Source organism: Cyprinodon tularosa, unplaced genomic scaffold, assembly GCF_016077235.1.
Source record: "Cyprinodon tularosa strain WSP-4 unplaced genomic scaffold, ASM1607723v1 ctg432, whole genome shotgun sequence".
In the NCBI taxonomy this organism is placed as follows: domain Eukaryota; kingdom Metazoa; phylum Chordata; class Actinopteri; order Cyprinodontiformes; family Cyprinodontidae; genus Cyprinodon; species Cyprinodon tularosa.
This window is the reverse complement of record NW_024039155.1, coordinates 1,080,681-1,102,075: the sequence shown is the minus strand read 5'-3', so window position 1 is coordinate 1,102,075 and position 21,395 is coordinate 1,080,681. Positions and strand designations below refer to the sequence as shown.

At 38.2% G+C, this 21,395-nt stretch overlaps 1 protein-coding gene across 4 annotated transcripts; it reads right to left on the bottom strand.

Annotated features, from left to right (window-relative positions):
* Positions 1 to 1,163: 1,163 nt before the first annotated feature.
* Positions 1,164 to 21,393, bottom strand: LOC119792824 (dual specificity protein kinase CLK1-like). Of its 4 annotated transcripts, XM_038299641.1 has the most exons (12): positions 21,355 to 21,393; positions 18,220 to 18,284; positions 14,521 to 14,656; positions 11,738 to 11,804; positions 11,150 to 11,263; positions 9,683 to 9,849; positions 8,172 to 8,260; positions 7,935 to 8,055; positions 7,782 to 7,864; positions 7,623 to 7,702; positions 5,728 to 5,818; positions 1,166 to 1,960 (listed from the first exon to the last, which is right to left on the bottom strand). In XM_038299641.1, exons 3-12 carry the CDS (start codon positions 14,531 to 14,533, stop codon positions 1,817 to 1,819), a joined length of 969 nt encoding a protein of 322 aa, XP_038155569.1. In that variant the 5' UTR covers positions 14,534 to 14,656; positions 18,220 to 18,284; positions 21,355 to 21,393; the 3' UTR covers positions 1,166 to 1,816. The 4 variants fall into 4 exon arrangements, with proteins under 4 accessions (XP_038155568.1, XP_038155566.1, XP_038155567.1 ...); XM_038299640.1 differs by lacking the exon at positions 18,220 to 18,284 and having other exon boundaries at positions 1,164 to 1,960; positions 14,542 to 14,656; positions 21,355 to 21,383; XM_038299638.1 differs by lacking the exon at positions 18,220 to 18,284 and having other exon boundaries at positions 1,165 to 1,960; positions 21,355 to 21,383.
* Between the last annotated feature and the right edge of the window lie 2 nt (positions 21,394 to 21,395).

The window sequence follows — 21,395 nt, the reverse complement described above, 5'->3', positions numbered from 1 at the left end:
CATCTGTTCATCTGGCAGGCTGCAGTTAAGCTTTTAATATTTTCCACCTGGATGAGCATTCGCTCATGGAAACATCCTCAGCTGTTTGAACCGTGGTAATTATCCCCCACTTCACCTGCCAGCAGTCTGGATCAACAAAGCGCTCAAACTAGTTGATGTCATGGATTTCTGCAAAGACTCGGCAGATATTCGCCCTGATCTGATACGCTGATCAAACCTTCTGCTCTGCAGGATTTTTAATGGTATTTTTTTATTTATTGGCACTTTTCTATGCATTATAAAAGGTTGTCTGGTTTTCAGTCAATTCAAATATGACGATATGTATTCAAGATTTAACATTTTCTACGAATAAGGATATTCTTCCCATGGATATCTTTAGTAGCAAAACACTTTTTATTCACAATAAAATGGATCTTACAGCTAAAATAACAAATGATTTAAAACAGATAAAAACATTTATGAACTCCCCAATAGTACTTCCAGTAAAACGTTGCATCTTGTTCTCTGTCCTATGATAAGATTATTTTTCTGAAATGCACTTATTGTCACTGACATCTCTGTGAACCAGAACAAAACAACTAAAAGATTCTGTTGATTTGTTAAAATAAATAAATGAACGACTTACTGACCAGCCTTTTACAACTTTTGTTTTATAGTGTTTTTTCTTTCAGTTAATATGTGAATAAAAATCTGATTCTATTCAGGAAAGTATATTGGAAATGAAAGGCAAGCCAAATGTTTTTCTATAGAACATTTCAGTAGCAGGAAGTTCTGCACATGAGAAAAGGAGAACACTTCAGAAGCATGAAGGCAACACAAGTACTTCTAGAGAAAACAAATATATAATTAGAATAAGATGATGACATCAAAAACGATAAATGATTGGAAATAAAATAATGGAAAGTTTAAGTAAAAGCAGATTTTGTTTAGATAGCGCCATTCTTCCACTAGATGGCGCCATCCGTTTCTCTCCCCTTAGAACATCACCTCTAATGTTTCTCTTTCCATGAATCACATCCATCTGATTGAAGATACTAAATATATGTCATAAATCAGAGAAGAATTATGAAGTTTTCTTAGTTAAAAAAAAAAGGCATTAAAAAAATCCATTTTACAGAAAGTCATGTATGTCAAACATTTGATTCTGTTGTTTTAATAGTGAAATTAGATAATATTCTTGGTCAAGATGATACAATTATGGATCAAAGTGGCTGAAATGAGCTCGTGCTACACTTAAAATTAGAAATACAGAGAAGAGCTCCGTCATCAGAGTAGAGCTCCTGCTTTTTCACACCGAAAGCCGAAAGTCGGTTTAGCTACTACAGGAATCTGAACCTCCTGAGCACCTCGCTTAGATTTTCCACCAATCTGTGACAGAGGAGATTGCTGCAAACACCTAGAACTCACTGGAGGGACCACTTATTCAATCTGACCTGAGAACGTGTTGGGATCCCTCAGGGTTGGAGAGGAATGTCTGGGATTTCCCTCTGCTGCCACAATCTGAGTGGATGGATGGGAAATTAGATGACCAGGCTGGTTTTTCTTTAACATTAAATATAAAACTTTGATCTTTTGTTCTTAAGTGGGTCCTGAAAGCAAGCAGGAAGCAGCCAGGGTTGCTGTAGAAATATTTTTTAATGAGAATTAAAAAGGAGAAAAACTTATAAAACCTACAAAACCGTTAAATAGATGGATGTAAAGCAAAATCTGATCGGAAAGATGTGAGGAGGAAAAATGGCACAAACACAACAAAATAAATAGCAAACAGAAACTTTTCTTTGTTGATTGACAGGTTAAAACAGATCAGGACTTAATGTTACTGCTGCGCTCTAAGCGTGCAGAAGAACGGATGCCACAGAGCTTCTTCCAGAGTAATCCTCCTGCTGACGTCGTACTCCAGCATGCAGCCCAGCAGGTCGAACAGCTGCTTCTCCTCATCACTGTTTGTTCTCATGTACTGCTAAAAACAAAAACAAAGGAACACTTTAACAAGCACCGCTCTTTCTAGATTAAAGCAACAGAGGCATGTCAGTAGATAGTATCTGGTTAATTATCGCTTCTTATATTTTTTATTTCAGGCCAGAAAACAGTTTTTTAAATAGTTTATTTATGTGTAACACATCTCCTTTTCTCCATTTTCTAAAGCGCCTGAAGAAAAAGTGACCAGATTGTTAAAGCAGGAGCTGTGATGGACTTTGACTTGCTGTCGGCAAACAGGTTAATTAGTAAAACAATAAGCTTTGCTTTCTTCTCCTCCCACACTGTAAAGTTGCCTTAAGCTTCTTTTTAAAGACAGTTAACTTTCTGTAAATAATCGTGTTTAGCGTTTTTACACTGAAAGTTTTACTGATAAAAAAGTAAAGTAGAAAAAATTACATATATCACATACAGTATATGCACTTAATGCTATCCAAATGTCGTTAAAAAATTAATGTTGAAGCTCTGTCTGCACCAATGAAGGTTAATGCTAAATGCTGAGAGAGGATCATATTTAAACTGACTTAATGTTTCATAAATCACCCCAGCATGGACAGCATCGTCCAGTGGTGTCCCTAAGTTCTCACTATGAGCCAAAATCAACAAAGTTTTCAGCATTAAAACTTCTAAAGCACCATGAAAAAAAAAATCTAGGCAAGATTAAGCATTCAATATTTACCTTAATAAAGTAGATAGCAAACAAATTATTATTGAAAACTCCTTTTCTTATTTATCAAAGGTAAATAAATGGCTGTTTACTGCATTATTCCTGTTTTTGAGTTAAAAGTAGGTATTTGTGACCAGATTTTTTAGTATACGATTAAAATGCATAAACGTGAAATAATTGTGCTGATCCTGACAGTTTTATTTAATAAGATACACTTTAAAAAAAAATTACATTTCATCCTAAAACAATTACAAATAAATTACACGGTGTGTAAACTGAAGCTAGGTAATAATAGGCTCCATGGTGCATAACTGTGCTATAGATGCATGTGAAAGCTGCAGTCCAGGTTTAGTAGAGTCTTTCTGATATATCTAAACAATCTAAATAGTTCATGTGCATCAGAACAAAAATAGTTATTTAAACAGCGGAAACAGAACAGGTGGAACCGCAGTACCCACTGCCAGCGCTTTAAAGGGTCAAGATTTCTAAACGCCAAAATAAAATGACTGAATTTCTCATCAGCAAGTCATTGTGTCAGAATCTTGGTTTGTTAGTTCCTGTTTTTCTTGGTTTTCCATTTGTTGTCCTCTGCTGCCCTCTTGTGTCCTCTTTCCCTAGCTCTGTTTTCTGTTCTGCCCTCACCTGTTTTTCAATCCCCTCGTTAGCCCTCTCTTTGTCTCTGTCCCCTTTTAAAAGCCTTCCCTCTTCAGTTCCTGTTTGCTGGATCCTCGTCAATCGTCTTTTGGCTTTCCTCGTCTCTCCCTGGTTCTTAGAGTTTGGTTTTCCCCTGATGTCTCCCTGGTTCTGGTTCGTTTGTTATTTTGTTGGATTTTTTGATTCCTGCCTCAGTTCCTGTGAACCTTATTAAACCCACTTAAATTCACCTCTGCCTACTTGTCTCTGCATCTGGGTCCTCAATCAAACACCACATCCTGACACATTGAGATCTGCAGAAGCCTGAAAATGATCCATGAATTCAATGTAGGAACATTTTCCACAGAGCAGGAGGACAGGTGAGGGTAAAGCCACTGCCCCAATGTAAGCCATCCATAGTACACTGCAAAAACACCCTAAAAATTAGTTAATTAAATGTATTAATCCTTAATTTGATCAGGTAAATAAGATGAATTACCAATGGAATGAGTATTTTTTTCTCCTAAAATAAGATAATTACATAATATGCACTTAAAATAAGACAATGCTATAGTTTCTTTCTTATTTTAATTGTAAATTGTTTTGTTCCATTGGCAAAGTGTCTCAATTACATCCTTAATTCAAGAAAAAATTCCATTATTTTAAGGAAAAATGACTTATTTACAGGTGCTGGTCATAAAATTAGAATATCATGAAAAAGTAGATTGATTTCAGTAATTCCATTTAAAAAGTGAAACTTGTATATTATATTCATACATTACATACAAACTCATATATTTCAGATGTTTATTTTGTTTAATTTTGATGATTACAAATGACAACAAATGAAAATCTCAAATTCATCATATCAGAAAATTAGAATATTGTGAAAAGGTTCAAAATTGATGGCCCCTGGTGCCACACTCTAATCAGCTAATTAACTCAAACCACCTGCAAAAGCCTTTAAATGGTCTTTCAGTCTAGTTCTATAGGCTACACAATCATGGGGAAGACTGCTGACTTGACAGTTGTCCAAAAGACGACCATCGACACCTTGCACAAGGAGGGCAAGACACAAAAGGTCATCGCTAAAGAGGCTGGCTGTTCACAGAGCTCAGTGTCCAAGCACATTAATAGAGAGGCGAAGGGAAGGAAAAGATGTGGTCGAAAAAAGTGTACAAGCAAGAGAGATAACCGCACCCTGGAGAGGATTGTGAAACAAAACCCCTTCAAAAATGTGGGGGAGATTCACAAAGAGTGGACTGCAGCTGGAGTGAGTGCTTCAAGAACCACCACACACAGACGTATGAAAGACATGGGTTTCTGCTGTCGCATTCCTTGTGTCAAGCCACTCTTGAACCACAGACAGCATCAGAAGCGTCTTGCCTGGGCTAAAGAGAAACAGGACTGGACTGCTGGTGAGTGGTCCAAAGTCATGTTCTCTGATGAAAGTAAATTTTGCATTTCCTTTGGAAATCAAGGTCCCAGAGTCTGGAGGAAAAGAAGAGAGGCACTTCATCCACGTTGCTTGAAGTCCAGTGTAAAGTTTCCACAGTCAGTGATGGTTTGGGGTGCCATGTCATCTGCTGGTGTTGGTCCATTGTGTTTTCTGAGGTCCAGGGTCAACGCAGCCACATACCAGGAAGTTTTAGAGCACTTCATGCTTCCTGCAGCTGACCAACTTTTTGGAGATGCAGATTTCATTTTCCAACAGGACTTGGCACCTGCACACAGTGCCAAAGCTACCAGTACCTGGTTGAAGGACCATGGTATCCCTGTTCTTAATTGGCCAGCAAACTCTCCTGACCTTAACCCCATAGAAAATCTATGGGGTATTGTGAAGAAGAAGATGCAATACACCAGACCCAACAATTCAGAAGAGCTAAAAGCCACTATTAGAGCAACCTGGGCTATCATAACACCTGAGCAGTGCCACAGACTGATCGACTCCATGCCACGCCGCATTGCTGCAGTAATACAGGCCAAAGGAGGCCCAACTAAATACTGAGTGCTGTACATGCTCATACTTTTCATGTTCATACTTTTCAGTTGGCCAACATTTCTATAAATCCTTTGTTTTTATTGGTCTTCAGTAATATTCTAATTTTCTGATATGATGTATTTGAGATTTTCATTTGTTGTCATTTGTAATCATCAAAATTAAACAAAATAAACATCTGAAATATATGAGTTTGTATGTAATGTATGAATATAATATACAAGTTTCACTTTTTAAATGGAATTACTGAAATCAATCTACTTTTTCATGATATTCTAATTTTATGACCAGCACCTGTATATATATTTTGCAGTTAAATCATGAACACAATGAGATCAGCATAAAATGAATGAAAGGTTTAAGATATCAGGTATTATTAGTGTACGCTGCTACTTTTCAACCTTCAGTGAAACTGCTTTAGACGGAGCGAGGAAACGAATATTTGTTTTACCCTGAGAGGTTGGCAGAACTTCTGAATAGCCTCATCGGAGGAATTAGCTTTATCCACGTTCAGATGTTCGTTTTTTACAAAGTGCTTCTTCCTGCACATCAAAAAGACAAATTTGCGTTATTCAATGACAGAAAACGAAGTGTATGTACATCCTGCCGGCATTTTCAATAAGCAAGAATGAAAGAACCATGAAAATGATTCAAACATGTTAGTTGGTCTTTGCAACTCTAACAGACAAGCAGGCATTAATGTCAACTATTGCTATCTTTTTGAAAACTGCTGATTAAATAGCATTTATTGTCTATTTAAAGTAACACAGCAGAAAATCTGATCCAAAAATAGCTGCACGGATATAGAAAAAAAAAATCCTTTTTAAGCAGTTTTGCTTATGGATAAATCCACTATTACACCGTGACAATTTAGACCAGCTGCATGCCTGACGTACGAAAAATCTTTTAGAAACGCTGGCATATGTTGGATAAGTTATGAATATGGTGAAGTATGCTGAAACGCGTCGACATACGACGAGTACCCGCCCTATTCCAGCGTCTGCCATCCGTGGTCCATCAGTTCCAGGTCAGTTATCTGATGGTCGACATCCGTTCAGCATCAGTTCCTCATCAGTCGTGGCGTCTAGCTGATCCTAAACCTCTGAGGAACTTCTGCGTAACTTATCCAGAACTTCTCTCCAGCATATCAGCGTATCTGCCGTGTTCCAGACGAGCGCTGAACGTGTTTCTAACTTCCAGCTACTGTATAATGGCGTGTTGGCAGCGTTTTGGTATAAAGGGGGTTCACAGGAGGAAACCGTCAGTTCTCCTCCAGACTTCATCCCCATCATAGGGTGAGCCAGAAGGTGAGTGATGGATCCTCCCTGCGTTCACGCCCACCACCAACACACTTCCTAGCAGACATGACGCTCAATCTGCTGCCATCAAAAACCTGCTTTATTTTTCTTGTTATTTATTGATCCTTATTTTTTTGGCGGGCGATAAACAGCAGCTAGGTTAATAATGCGATTTCTGCAGGCCGGGCGCCTCCAGGCGCATCGCTGCCCTAGCCTGGTGAGACCATCCTGATCTCGCGAGCTTTCAAGGTTTCACTCGCTAATCAGTCTGGAGACTCTCCGTTAAAGAAAATTTGGAGCCGTTCACCAAACGAACGTCCAATCAGCGTTGGCTTTGAGGCGGGTTGAGGTGTGACGCAACGAGAAGCGCGACAGTTCAGTCTAAAGAACATTGCGGCTTCAGCCGATGAAACTAGCGTTAGCGTGGCTATCGAGCAAGTTTTATGGGAATTACAGAGTATTTCTTCACTGAAAGAAGAGCAAAACACTGCTCTGGAGGCTTTTCTCAGAGGAAAAGATGTTTTTGCTCTTCTCCCGACTGGTTTCGGCAAGAGTAGCCTGGCTTGTGGTTGTGTTTTCGTCGTCGCTCTGTTAGTACGTCATATGCTTCGTTGATCTGATTGGTTTATTTGGCCCGTCTATCACCAACATAGGCCAATCAGCTAACCAGAATTTTTGCCCCTTTCCAAAATTACTTCAACGGAAGGTTTCCAGATGGATATGCGGAGCAAATCCATCTGGCGGAGTCAGGTTATCGCTGCCCCCCTCAAGACACTGTGAATCATTTCTGGGCATTACGCTGCCGTGCGTTATGCAGAAATTAGGCTGTCATTGGACAGAAGTTCTGGACTCGTTATGAATCCTCTATGCATTCGCCCAGAATAAAAAAAATGCATAGAAAGTTCCTCGTACGCCAGCGTTTTAGGAGATTCTGGGACGTCAGGCAGACGCTGGATAAATCGACATGGTGGGACAGATTTTCAAATACAGCAGAAAACAACTTATTTTTTGAAAGGACTTTATTACACTGGATAGGATCTTACCGTACCCGGTCTGTTTTAAAAGATGGGGCGGAATCGGTCCCAAAACTTTCTGCATCATGGCCAGATGTTCTCCACAGTCAGGACTCTGAAAAATAACTCTAATAATTTAGAGTAATTGAGCTGTTTAGCAGTGAATCTGAGTTTGCATGTTTGTGCAAACTTACAGGGAACAGCGTCCGTCCAAGGTAATACTCCATAAGGACACAACCCAGACTCCATACATCACATGACTGGTTCCAGCCCAGATCTCAACACAAACACATAGTAAAGCTAACAGTTGAAATGATTGAATTTCAGGGCGTCAGTTGGAAGCATACCCAGGATCACCTCTGGTGCTCTGTAGTGCCGCGTCGACACCAGCGTCTCATGATGTTGGTGGTCAAAAGTGGCGTTTCCAAAATCCACAATCTTTACGTCTAAACATCTCAGCGCTTTATGCTGACAGTTCAGATATACACCCACACACATACATACAGTACAGAGCGAAACGTCACAGCTTGGCCAACCTTCTCATTATGGCATTACTGTTGTGGTGTGTTTAAGGAAGTCTTTACCATCTGTTGGTTGGACTCGCTGTCGCCGCTCACAAACAGAATGTTCTCAGGCTTTAGGTCTGTGTGGGTCAGCTTGTTACGGTGTAGAACTGTTAAAGAAAAATAAAGTTAGAAAATGTTCTGTTAGGTTTATTATTTATACATCATGTGTGTTGTTATTCTGTTAGTCAGATTAGACAGAGTAGAAGGCCTTCCTTCACATTGTGGATGTCACTGTGTGTACGGAGGTCATCTAATCAGGACAGCCTTCGTGTCTTTAAAAATACACAGGATATGGGCACATCTTGGAGCCGGTCTGATAGAGGAGAGCTATCTGTAATCCTTGGGCATGGATGGCATGTCAGTTTCTGATACGGACAGCTCAACATCAACGTGATGCAACACATAGACTCATGAGCTATAAGAAGCAGGAGATGACCTTGTTCGGGGCTCAATCTTTGCCGGACGCTCGCAGACGTGATTTTTGAGCCCACAGCTGTGCAGCTCCAAGCATTTTCTCTGTCCTGTAACAACCTGATCTGGAATAAACTCTGTTAGTTTTTACTCCTGTTTTATAGTCCTTTTTTATATGGTTTTACCCAGTTTGAGTTAAGAGTAGTAAATAACTTGCTCCCAGGAAAAGAACCGTGAGGAAGCCCCCCGAGGCGCAACGGCCTTTTTTAGGGGACATAACTTCCTCATTTTAACAGTTCTTATAACCTATCTTAAAGTTTTGCCAGTGTCATTTACTTCTTCGCACAACTAGAGAATCGGCCCGAAAAGTGCAAAAAATCCTTCAATGTACGCCCGGCTAAAAAGGTGTTTCCTTAAAGGCTTTTTAAAAACACATTTACATGAGAAACACATCTGCTGATTGGACCTCAGGTTTGCACTGATAAAATGTGTTATACTGGCAGTTACAGTTGTTTGCTCGTTGTGCGTACAGTATCTAGGTTCAGTCCTCCCAGGAAACTACCAGTCTCTAAGGGATGCATCGCCCCATAAGACCACCAACCTGCCCCACTGTGTTTAAACTGAGATCCTCACTGAATAGCATGAACACGCATGCAGGAGAACACGCCCCCACCAGCAGACAGACAGAGCAACCTTTGAGGGCAGAAGTGGAGTGACTATGGGGAGCTTCAGAAGGATTTCTAAGTCTGTCAATGGGAACCTCCCAGTGGTAAAGGTAGTTTTGTATTTTTAATGCAGCATTTGGTATGTCAATATGAGCTGTCCCATCCAATATGAAAGAATGAGAAAAGAACAACAGAAAGGCACCCAAAGTTAGCAAAGATACTAAAAGGACATTAGAAAAAGATGGGTGGAGTAGAGAAGAAGAAACAATTAGTCTTCAGCAACGTTCTGCACTGCCCCCCCCACCCCCCCCCCCCACCCCCCCCCACCCCCCCCCCCCCCTCCATAGCTGGTGAGAACCCTGGACTTGATCTGCATTATCAATTATCACTTGTGTTCAAACACCACTGCAGACCCCCAGGCTGGAGGTTTCAGGCTTCACTATCAGGACTCACAGCTGACAGCTTTAAGGATCTGGAAGGCGATGTGTCGGATCTGCTCCACACTGAAAGGGACAAAGTTGTTCTGTCGCAGGAACTCGAAGGTGCTGCTACCAAGAAGCTCCAACACGATGCAGGTGTGGGCTCTGTGCTTGAACCAGCCCAGCATCCTCACACAGGCGCTGCAGGGAAACAGACAGAGCGTTACATCATCTGGCATAATTCTCTCTTTAGGAACATCTGACCACAGCCTGTTTTATCTTTCTTTATCTTTTCTATATGATTCAGATCTATAATGTTCATTCCTTCAAACATCAGGCTTATTTGTTTTGTTTCTGTGAGTCTACAGTATCACAGTGTCTAAGCGACGTATATTAACCCCTTAAACCCGGCGGGGCTGGTACCGGTCCCAGCTGACACCAGCTGATGTTCATCTATTTATAGAAATGGTCCAAACACAGTCACATGGTGTTTCATCCACACGCCTTTCAAATTGGACTTTAAAATCTCTAAATCATCTTTCAAAATTATTTTTTCTCAAGTACTTTTTGTTTTATAACAGTGCAAACAAATAAAGTGAGATTTAAAATTCCACTTGACGTGTGTCTCTGTGGGAGTAATGCAACAGCAGCTATTCATATTTAGCCCCGCCCCCTTATGGCCGCCATTATTGGAAACTAGAGGCTCAGACCTTTCCAAGGAGGGGTCAGAGGTCATTGTGTGACCATTTCAGGTGATGTAACCGGCATACGTTACATAAGTTTGCTCTGTTATTCTTATTTTCTATTCGGTTTGGTGATTTTATTGGTAAATTTCAATGAACCAACGGCTAAATCTGAGGAGCAAAGACTTTGCCTCATGCAGAAGGTCTCCGATAATGGAAACCAGCATATTGGTCTAATCAGATTAACTTTTATGAAAAATGCATTTGGCACAATTTAGCAGTTTTGGCCACATTGTGCCAAAATCCCATTTCCTCCTAACAGCCTGCCCACTTACAAACACGCTTCAACTTATTCAGTCCAAATTTTCATCCAGAGTTTCAAATGGGCTTTCATGGTGTTTTGTAGTGTTTATTTTGGGAAAAAAATTGGCAAGGCTAATTTGTTTTCATTTTTTCTTAGTTTAATCACCTATAAATCAGACATGGTGACATTTAAAATAGTGATTCCACCTGAAAGATATGCCCTAATGCCTTTCTGTCACACAAATACAAACAATTGTATTTCCAGGTTATAGTTTGGTAGCTGAACTTCACATATTTAATTTCAGGCGACCCTCAGGGCTTCAGGGGTTAAACATTGTATTAACTAGGAAACTGACAGTAAGGAGAACATGTAATCCTTGATTTACTTTTTATAATTAGAAATCCTAAGTTGTTCAGGAAGTTTGGGAATTTTAACTACAAACTTTAAAGACTCAAATGAAGTCAATGATGTGAAATAAGGAGATATATCTCATGGTTCCAAATAAGTTCCTCACAATCTGTTGTCATCATCCAGGCTGTTGATCTCTTCAAGAACGGCAATCTCCGATCTGGCAACTTTACAGTAACTCTCAAACTTCTTCACGATCTTTACAGCGACGCGCAGATCTCTGTTAAAGAAAACCCACAGATTATCAATACTAATCAGATGAATCAGATTACTGAAATAATCTTCAAATATTTTAGTAATCGACTAAATGTTAGCTGGAGTATAGAGACTAAAACATGCCTTTAGCTGACAGAACAACCCGCTTAGAGCAGAAATTATGAAAAAATATGTAAACATTTAACATAAAAACACTTCAATATGCTCTATCTAGAACTCCTCAGGTGGAAGTTAGTTTCACCTGGTTTAGTTTTGTAAAATTCCTCTGTAAAGAATCTTTGTCTATCCGATTATTAATCGATTCATAGAATAAATAATCTACAGATTTAACGATTTGCAAAATAATCATAAATTGCAGCCCGAGATTATTTAAAGGAGGATTCAATGTTGTTAATCTTGGCTGAAGACAATAAATATTACCTTTTTAATGTGAACACAGTATTGTTGATATTGATCCCTGATCAGCATGCCGGCCTACCTGTGTCTATCGATGCACTCCACCACTCTGCCAAAGGCTCCTTCTCCCAGGGTGGAAACAATCTCATCTGGTGCAAATGAACAGAGGATTAGGGTTTTTTTTTTATCCTTAAAGCTCTTAAATAATCCATTAATTATCTCTGCTGCAGGCAAAGTAGATGTTTTTCTCCAGCTCACTTTGTTTCTCCTCATAAACTTGATTTGAGTCGTTTTCCATGCGTGCATAAGCACTGAAAATGTATTTAATACCTTTGACATTCATTTTCCTTCTATTATCTGGTTTTATAATTTGGTTCTGTCTGAAAGTGTTTTACCTAATATTAACAGTTAAAATGCAATCAGTGATATTCTGGCTTTGTGTTAAGCTTACTGTAAAAATGATCAATTCTAGACAAATGATTTGATAGGTAAGAAAGCGACGCCTCAGATCCTTTCATATTCTAAGCTCTGCAGGAAACAGCAATAATTTTACAGCTGTGGTCAGATGTTTGAGGCCACCAATCATGGGCATGCTGACAGTAATTCATGTCATCATTTAATTATTAATTTTAAGGATGATCTGTTAATAAAAAATACATTTTGCTGTTTTGTAGAATTCGCAGTTTTTTTTTCAGGTGATATCCCTTTAGATAAAAAAAAATCCCAAAATAAAAGGGTGGTCTAATCGTCCGATGTAGTATATTTAACTTCCCTGATGTTAAAAATCGTTAGAAGTGACTTAAAAAAAAAAGGATTTCTGAATTTCCTCCAGGTTCCAGTCAGTGAGATGAAGTTTAAGAATTAGAATGTAATCTGTTTAGGAGACGTCTAATAGACACGATGGCAGTGAAACAGCCTAAAGCATGAAGCCAGCCCCACTGAAAGAAAAATTAGCCTCTCAAGCAACAACAATCTAAAATTGTGAACAGTGACATCATAGCCTTGATAGTTTCTGCTTTCTGGCAGGTAAACTGGGGCCAAAAATTATTTAGTCGGTCACTAGATGTGCAAGTTCTGCATGGAGGAATGGGCCAAAATACCAGCTACAGTGTGAGCAAACCTGGAGAAGACCGACGGGAAACGATTGACCTGTCATTGCCAACAAAGGTTATGTTACAAAGCATTGAGTTGAACTTTAGTTTAGTGAACCAAATTCTTATTTTCCACCATAATTTACAAATAAATTCTTTAAAAATCTTACAATGTATTTTCATCTCTCATAGTTAAAGAGAGATGATAAAATTTACAAAAACTCATTATTCTAAGTAGGAGAAGCTGCACAATCAGTAACTAAACACTTTTTGGCCCCACTGTTACGGCTACTCTTGCATCAAAATAGTTTCCAGAAAAAATCAGAAATTGCCAGAGTAGTCTTAGGAGGAGGTTTTTCGACTACCAAAACAAAAAGCCCTCATGGAGAATTTTCTTGTTTAAATAGGGGTGTTTTCTTTACTTATAAAAAATAACAGAAATATTCTCAGAGTTGATTTACAAAAAATTCAAATATAAAAGAGATGTGTGTGAAAAAACGGTTGCACTCCTCATTCCTTCAAACAAACAATCAGATCCGCCTCATCAGCTGCTTCTACCTGTTAATCTCAGCAGGAGGCGCACTGACCAGGAGGGGGGTCAAAGCCAAACCAACACAGAAACAAATAAACAATAGCTCTACCATTCACACCACCTCAGATCTTTAACATTAATAACTTTGCAAAAAATAAATTAATCTAATTCTTAATAGGCTCCAACACCCACTGTTGGTGCTTTGCTAGTTTCCAGGCTTCTTTCAAACCTGACTGATGTCATAAGACATCTAAAAAAAGTGATGCCTAGTGGTTAGAGCAGCGCTCTGCGCTCTGAGAAGGTTGCAAGTACTCGGTTCGATCCCCATCGCCTCCATTCTGGGTCCCTGAGCAAGACCCTTAACCCCACACTGCTCCCCGGGCGCCACACAATGGCAGCCCACTGCTCCCCAAGGGGAGGGCTGAATTCTGCATTGTGAGATTATCAAATTAAATTGAGTTTTAAACAGTTTTCTAACTATTAAATCTATGGTTGCTGTTTGTAAAAGGAACTGCTCCCCCCTCCCCTACCCGCAAACATCTGGGGATGCGTTCAGAAACTGTAACTTAATATCTTAATATCTTGATACGCGTATAACGGTTAATAAACGTCCATCTTATCGAGGACAGTGGCCTGTGGTCAGCGTTCATGGATAAATCTAAAGCACTGATCACACACTAATAGTGCTGAAATGTCAGATTAACTGTCATGCGGCTCCAGCTTCTGATGTTTTCCTTCTGCTGAAATGTTTGTCTCATGTTTATCTGGGATTTTCTTGTGCTGAGAGTTTTTTTATTTCTCATACTGTTTCCTGTCAAGGATAAAGTGTGAAATAGGCTTTTTTTCCCCCTCTCCCTCCCTAATGTGGCTCCTATCTTCCCACAGAATAAAGGCAGCGCTGTGGGGACCCGCCTACGGGTTGGGGCCCCTGGCGGCCAAAAGAACGCGTTCTGCGGCACGCATGGCCTCAGTAAACCGTTCTCCTCCCACCTGGGACTTGATGTTCAGCAGCATTCATTAAAAAAGGGTAGATGCAGGAAGAGGAATCAAGGCTGCAGGAATCATTTTTAAATTGTTAGTTTTAGGGAAATCTATAATAAATCTAACTTTGTTACCCAATATTATGTATTTTTATGCTGTAATCATTCCAAATTAATGATCAACGTGAAACCATCTTGGCCAGGATTAGTGGATGAAAACATCTGACTGCAAGTGTTGCCATTCTGTAAACAGAAACTCTACATCTGTCTTCCATCACTAGACCGATGTGATAATCCAGGTTCCCGTCGTCGTCATTCTCTCTTGGTCGTTTGTCAGCAGCAGTGAGATCGTTGTCGTCAGAAGAGGCCGATTCCACACAGAATGAGGCGTCTTTATCCTGAAGCAGGAAGAGGAGGAAGTGTAAAAATGTCTTCTCATCAGAAAAGATTCTTTCATTTATAATGAGGTGATTTATAATATCTACAGTCTACAGTTTATCTAATGCTGCAGTGCAATGAAATAAAAAACCCATAAAGACCTTTTTTACTTTTGTTTTCTTAGAATATGCAATAGATTTTTTCTTCTTAGTAAATGCAGAAGGATAATCTTTCTAAGATAAGAGTAAAGTTTGTCAGACACTTTCTGATAATTCAATAACTCCTTAATATTTTATCCCTGCTGTATATAAAAATCTATGATTTCTGTTTTTCTTATAAATCAGATGTTAGATTTAAAGGAGGTTAATTATTTCTATATTTCATCTATATTTGGATAAATGTAGTTATAAAGCTAATTAGCGACATCTTGGGGTCAACACAACTCATTTAATGTGAGCGTTCTAATATAAATTTTTTTCTGATGGCTTAAGCACAGATAATAAAGACTTCAGCTGTCCTATTGGGATGCACTGTATATACTGCATATATCCCATGCACCTTTTTCTTCATTTGGCACCTTCTTCTTCTCTTTTTAACTATTTGAGCTGATGTAAGAAGTTAATTTCTCCACAGTGAGATCGTTAGCGTCAATCAATCAATTACATTTTTGTATCTATTGGCTATTTTTGTAAAACTCTACACACAAATAAGAAAACCTTTCTCCAAACCAACAGAACTTTGTTTTTCTCTTGCAAAATCTATACCCTTGCTTAACTCTTTAAACCTTCGTAATAATGGTATTTTTGTATCAAACAGTTAACATCAGCCATCATATTCAAAAGGGAGTTTTTCCTCTCCACTGTCGCTACAAGCATGCTTAGTGTGAGGGATTGCTGAAGAGTCAATGAGTCGATGCAATCAGCTGGTTTTCCTTAGATAGAAAACTTTGAATCAATCTGACTGGATGATCTGGTGAACTGGAAAGTGACCTGAGATGACATGATGTGAATTGGAGCTATAGAAATACACTGAATAGAATATTGATCAGCACACAATGTGCCAACTACACACTGATGGTATAAATTAAAAACACATTTGGCTTTTGCTTTGTGCATTCCAAAAAAAGAAAGTTAAAATCAATCCTCTGGACTTTGTTTCCAAGTCTGAAGACGTTTCTCTTCCATCCAGGAAGATTTTTCATTCCAAATGTCAGAAATAGCGTTTAGTTCCAGGTTTTATCCAGCGGCCCAACAAAGCCTGGTTTTAGTTTAGAAAACATGCAAATAGAAACGGACTAACGGGTCCCCCCCTTTGGAATGGGGGTCGTTAAGCTTCTTTGTTAGCCTGCAATGCCCCATACCTGTCTATGTCTCTGAAAGGGGGGGTCGTTAGAGGGAATAGTTGGCCTGGATGAACAGGTGAGGTCTTCTGTTCTCCTGTAAAGGGGTTGGAGCTGCGATGATAGCGGGAAGGAATCAACTCTATTGCTGCATTGCACTCTATAACCACCTGTCTTCTTTGTCCAAAATGTGAACATTCTTTTTTCAGAATGACCTGAAAGACTGAGAATCTTCACCAGCAGTTTGCTTTGTGTAAAAGGTCGGCCATGTCAGTTTGAGGTCATAATCTTGTCATAATCCTGTAAACATGCAGGGATCCAAAGTATTGGTGTTTATTTATAAGTCTAAGTCTTTATTTACACACATAAAAACAAACGCGTGTTTTTTTTCCAAGTTAAAATCACTGAGCTGATATGGTGTCGTCCATCTTGGTCTTCATCCGCATCACATTCAATGTCCTCTTGTCCAACACAGCGGGGAAAATATCTCCTGCTGTATCCAGGCCTGACAATGTCAGCCTGACATGATGCCTGGTCAACATCCCCACATGCTTCCTCCATTGCCTGTAAACGGGCTGAGCGATGATGAGGATGAAGGTCATAGACCTTCCACCGCCTGCAGGGAAGAAGCCTTCAGGCGGATAAAGAATGGAGAACGAGGCGGGGGGTTGAGGGGGTTGATCTGTCAACCAGTTACAGCTCAAAGCAGCACTACGGGAACTAAGATTGCACCATTTGATGACGTATCTGATCTCCTCTGTCTTCTTCACCTCCACCTTCTCTTATTTTTACTCTTCTTGCTCCCTCCATTGTACTCCCCACAGACAGCCCACCTGTGATGCATTTAAGGTGCTGAGGCTGATTGCAGAGTGAACTGATTATCTAGAATAGTTTTAACATGTGACAGTGTGCCAGACAGTTGGAAAAATAATGTAAATAATAACCTCAAATGTTATCATTTTGCTAGGAGAGAGTTGATCATTTGCAAATTCAGCATAAAGCAATAAGTTGTTAACAGTTCTGCAAAAATAGTTCTGTGCATTAGATTGAATCTACAGTTTTTAAAATGTGTGTCAGTTTGGCAAACTGAGTGCAAAGCAATATTTGTGCTTTCAGTTTTGTAAACTCAGTGATGGGTTTTGCTATAAGTATTAATAGTTTTAGATATTGTGCTGTAAAAATTACAGTTAGTGTTTAAGCATTCAGAAAAAAAAACTGTAAGCCTACTTAAATTTTTTGTTAATGTGCTAATTTACACGTTGAGCCTTAGGAAGCTTATATAGGATAAGCCTTTTAGATTTTTGTGGCTCCAGACAGATCTATTTTGAGTATATCTATATGGCTCTTTGAACATTTCTGGTTGCCTACCACTGACCTAAATTGTTAAAAGTCGACTTGCTAAACAGTCCAAGGAGCTGTTAGCACTTCTTTGTAAGAATGATAATAAAAAAAAAACATTTAAAAAAAATCTACAAAATGTGTTATTTTCAGCGAACATTTGGTTTCCATTATTAACGTGTTTCAACTTCAGCAACATGCTGTATAGTTTCTTTACTGCACCTATTAACTGCTAAAAAAATTTTAAATAATAACACAGAAATGTTAGAAATATAAACTAAACCTGCATTCAGTTGAATATTTAAAATTCACTCTATTATATAGTCCTTAGTTAGTTCAATAACTTAAGTTATTATTGTACGAAATTGGACTATTAATTAGTCAATCATGGTTATTTTTGTTTGTTTTTTTAGAATTAAAAGTTATCAGATTTAATTTAGCATAATAAAAATAAAAAAGCTAAAAAGCATTAAAACTAAAAATCAGATTTAATTCAGATAAAGTTTTGGTCTAATGTCCAATCTTATATATTAGCTGTAAAAAAACATCAATAATTTATCTTTATTATTATTATTTTTAGATTTAGACATTCAGAGTTTATCATCCAAATTCTATGTGTTCTCACAGTGCATCTCTGCTCTAATCCAGTTTAATTGAAACTTCCAATAACTAAATCATATAAAAGTACATTTTATGGTCTCCTCAGAACCAGAGCAAACGCAGAAACTAACATTTTATTATAGATCAATCATGTTGGGTTTATTTAGACTGGAACTGGAATGAAGCTGATTAGATTCGTTAGAGGCAAATAAAGTTGCTATAGTTTGAAAAACTGAAAGAGAGAATAAATAAATAAAATAAATAAATAAATGCAGTGTAAAAATGTTATTTTTTTCTTTTTTTTACCTATTTCCTGATATCCAGGGTAGGATATTGTAATCTTTGCTTGAAGCTTCTGGACTTTTTTATGTCTGCAGAAAGACAGAAGAGTCACGTTTTGGAAGCTTTTTATAGAGGAGAAGAAGACGTCAGCACGTGATCTGAATACTTTGGATTCTACACTGTAAAATAAATACATTTACTGTGTTGCAGCATCATTTTGAATCAGTTGACTTTTAACATAGAGCCTTGCAGAAGTATTCACACCTCTTTATGCAGATCTCAGTGGTTCAGGTCATGACACCCAGAAAAACAAGCCTTAATCAGAGGAAACCCGACTTCCGTTACGTTTTTATTTAAACCCATTAATTCAAAGCAAATTAAGGACCCACCCATCAATCTGTTGACTTATTTTCCTTCTATTGTTTGTTATTATTTTTGTTGTTGTTGTTTTTCTGAATAATTTTTTTACAGCAATCCCCTCCCCCCTTCAGCATTGGCTTTTGTCTTTTCACAAACATGGTTTCCTTTATCTCTCTTTCAAATCCTTTGTCCTCTCCTTCTGAAATCTGAATGTTAATGTCTTTATTTAGAATTTCTAGATCAATGCAAAGTAGAAATAATTGAGAAGGAAAAAGTTTAAAAATGTAAAAAACTTTGTGTTTAGAGGAAGCCATTGAGTCAATGTCCACCATTAGGAGTCAAAGTCTTTCCGTGTTTCTTTACAAAGCTTTCTTCCTTCTGGTCTTTTCAAAATTGGAAATGCTCCATGGAACTGGATATAAAAAGTACTGAAACATTAACTTTCAGAGCTCGCCAGGAGTTCTTATAAAGATTCAGACCAAGAAGTTTCTGGTAAAATAATTTGAATTGATTGAAACTGTTACAGTGCAGGTCTGACAGCATGTTTAATGTCATTATCCTCCTGGAGAATAAAAGCTCTGCGGCAGACTCTATGAGATTTTCTTCCATGTTGACCTGCTTCCCATTCTCTGCTTAAGAAAATCTTCCTCAAAGCATGATTCTGCCACCTCTGTGTTTTAGACTTTGAATTATACAACCTTTATTGTCATTTTGTACACACAGAGTGTATATAAAACAAAATTAAGTTTTGTGCAGCTTTCAGACAGTAAATGAGCAGCAATTAAATAATTTCCATTCATAAAGTGCAGCAGTGATCAAATTTAAACAGTGTGGGAGAAAAACGTGGTGCAGAAACGCATTGATATGGAAGTTCAGAGCAGCACAAAGACAAATATATATATGGTGCAAAATGCAATAGAAAAACATTTTTGAGTTTAGTTCTGTTTGGTTTGATGTGATGCAGAGTCTCCATTTGTGACTTGATTTAGAGTTTTTTTTTTTTTTTTAACAGTTCAGCAGTCTGATGGCAGTGGGGGAAAAGCTGTTACAGAACCTGCAGCAGATGCTGCAAAGCATGAGGACATTGTGTTCAGCCTGAGGTGCAGCGTTTGTTGCACATAGTATTTGACATACAGGTCCCAAAGAATCGAAGCATCTAATTCCACGTGTTTGGGATTAGAGTCCTGCATGAAGCTTCATTTTCTTCAACAATGCCTTCTGTGTTTCTCTGAGTGAGCTACCAACGTCCTGCACAGATACTTTGACAGCAACTGTAGATCTCTGCAGATCATCCAGAATTACCAAATATCCCTCATTTGCTTTTCTGATATATATTCATGTTAATTATATGTGATTCATTATATTATTACATAGTATTTGTAGATTGTATATATGTTACTTCCTCTCTAAACATAATGAACTAATGTGTGTTGGTCTTTAAATCTCAGTAAAACTAGGTCTGCGATTGAAAGAATATCAACATGGCACGTAGTCTCATTATTCCACAGAAAAAGTCAAAGTCATAATTTAAATATTATCTAAAGACTATTAATAACAGGAGGTGAAAAGCAGCTCCAGTCTAGCTTTGAAGGTGGTGATGTCATCAGTTCCGTTCCAGTTGATCCAGATTTATTCTGCGTAATCCCGTTTCCTGTGTTCAGGAAAGTCGGGGAGTCCGTACTCGTGATGTTGTGAATTGAGCTAACGGTCACCACAACTCTGAGAAGATTCTGGTTTCAACCGTTGCGTATATTAGCTGCTACATATGAATCAAGATGCTATGACCGAAAACATTTGATTGACAGATGACCTTTGATCTATGATTGGCTGAATTTAGGTGTTCAGGCTGACGTAGAACTAACTGGCCTGCAGAAGATAACGAAAAAAAACACAGATTTTAAGACAGGATTTTTTTCTTTTAATAAACATTTTCTAAATTTTGGGACAGTAGGGTATGATAAAGAGAACATTTATATACATGTTTAAGCCAGAATTATTTGATATTTAAATATGATTTCCATACGACTTTAAATGTTGTTTAAGACAGGCTGTTGGGGGGACGTTAAAGTAACCAAGTACATTTACTTCATTACTTATGCTTTAGTAACTCCACTAAATTTGAAGGAAGCTGCTATTTTCTTGTTACTTTTAAATGCCGTTTCCACATAGCAGACAGAAGCCGTTAGGACTGAATGTGGACGCCGCAGTTTTCCACAAATAGCAGAAACTCAGAGCAGATATTATTTATAGTTTATACTTTTAATTAGGGCGTTAGTTGTTGCCAAGTTGTTCAGTGGGATGAGTTTTAGGTTTGGTTTTGGTAATAGATTAAACCTTTAACTAAAAACAATCCTGTTTTTTTTTTTGCTTCGTTTATAAACAGGAATTAATAATTAAAATAGAAATCCTTCAGTTTTTTGTGGCATTTTGATGCTGAAGTTTTTTCCAGGTGGTGTAGAATTTATAGCAGATTTGCTCCAGGCATCAATCAGAGGTTTCTGAAGGTTAGTTTAAAATTACACTGAAATTTAATGAAATAAAAAGTTTTTACTGGTATTTTTGAATACTCAACTACTTTTAAATTCATGCACTTTTGAACACTTTATTACTTTCAAAATCTAGTACTTCAGTACTTTAACTTGAGCAGACGTTTGTCAGAGTAACTTGAGTAATATTGACTAGGAGTATAAATACTTTTACTCAGGTACTGCTGTTGATTACTTCCTCCAGCGCTGCCAGGAACAGACTCACTATAACCAACTGAATGAGAAGTTCAGTTCTGATAAAGGAAATCTTTACCTTTCTGTGAAACAGCTTCATCGTTTTTCCCCACACCTCGC

What these genes read in the sequence shown, in the direction of transcription:
- LOC119792824 (XM_038299638.1), bottom strand. Translation starts at nt 21,375, where the DNA reads ATGAAGCTGTTTCACAGAAAG. An exon ending in CTGGATGATGACAACAGATT is followed by an intron (nt 9,850 to 11,149) that starts GTGAGGAACTTA and finishes GTTTCCCTGCAG; the next exon opens with CGCCTGTGTGAGGATGCTGG. An exon ending in TTGGACGGACGCTGTTCCCT is followed by an intron (nt 7,703 to 7,781) that starts GTAAGTTTGCAC and finishes GTTATTTTTCAG; the next exon opens with AGTCCTGACTGTGGAGAACA.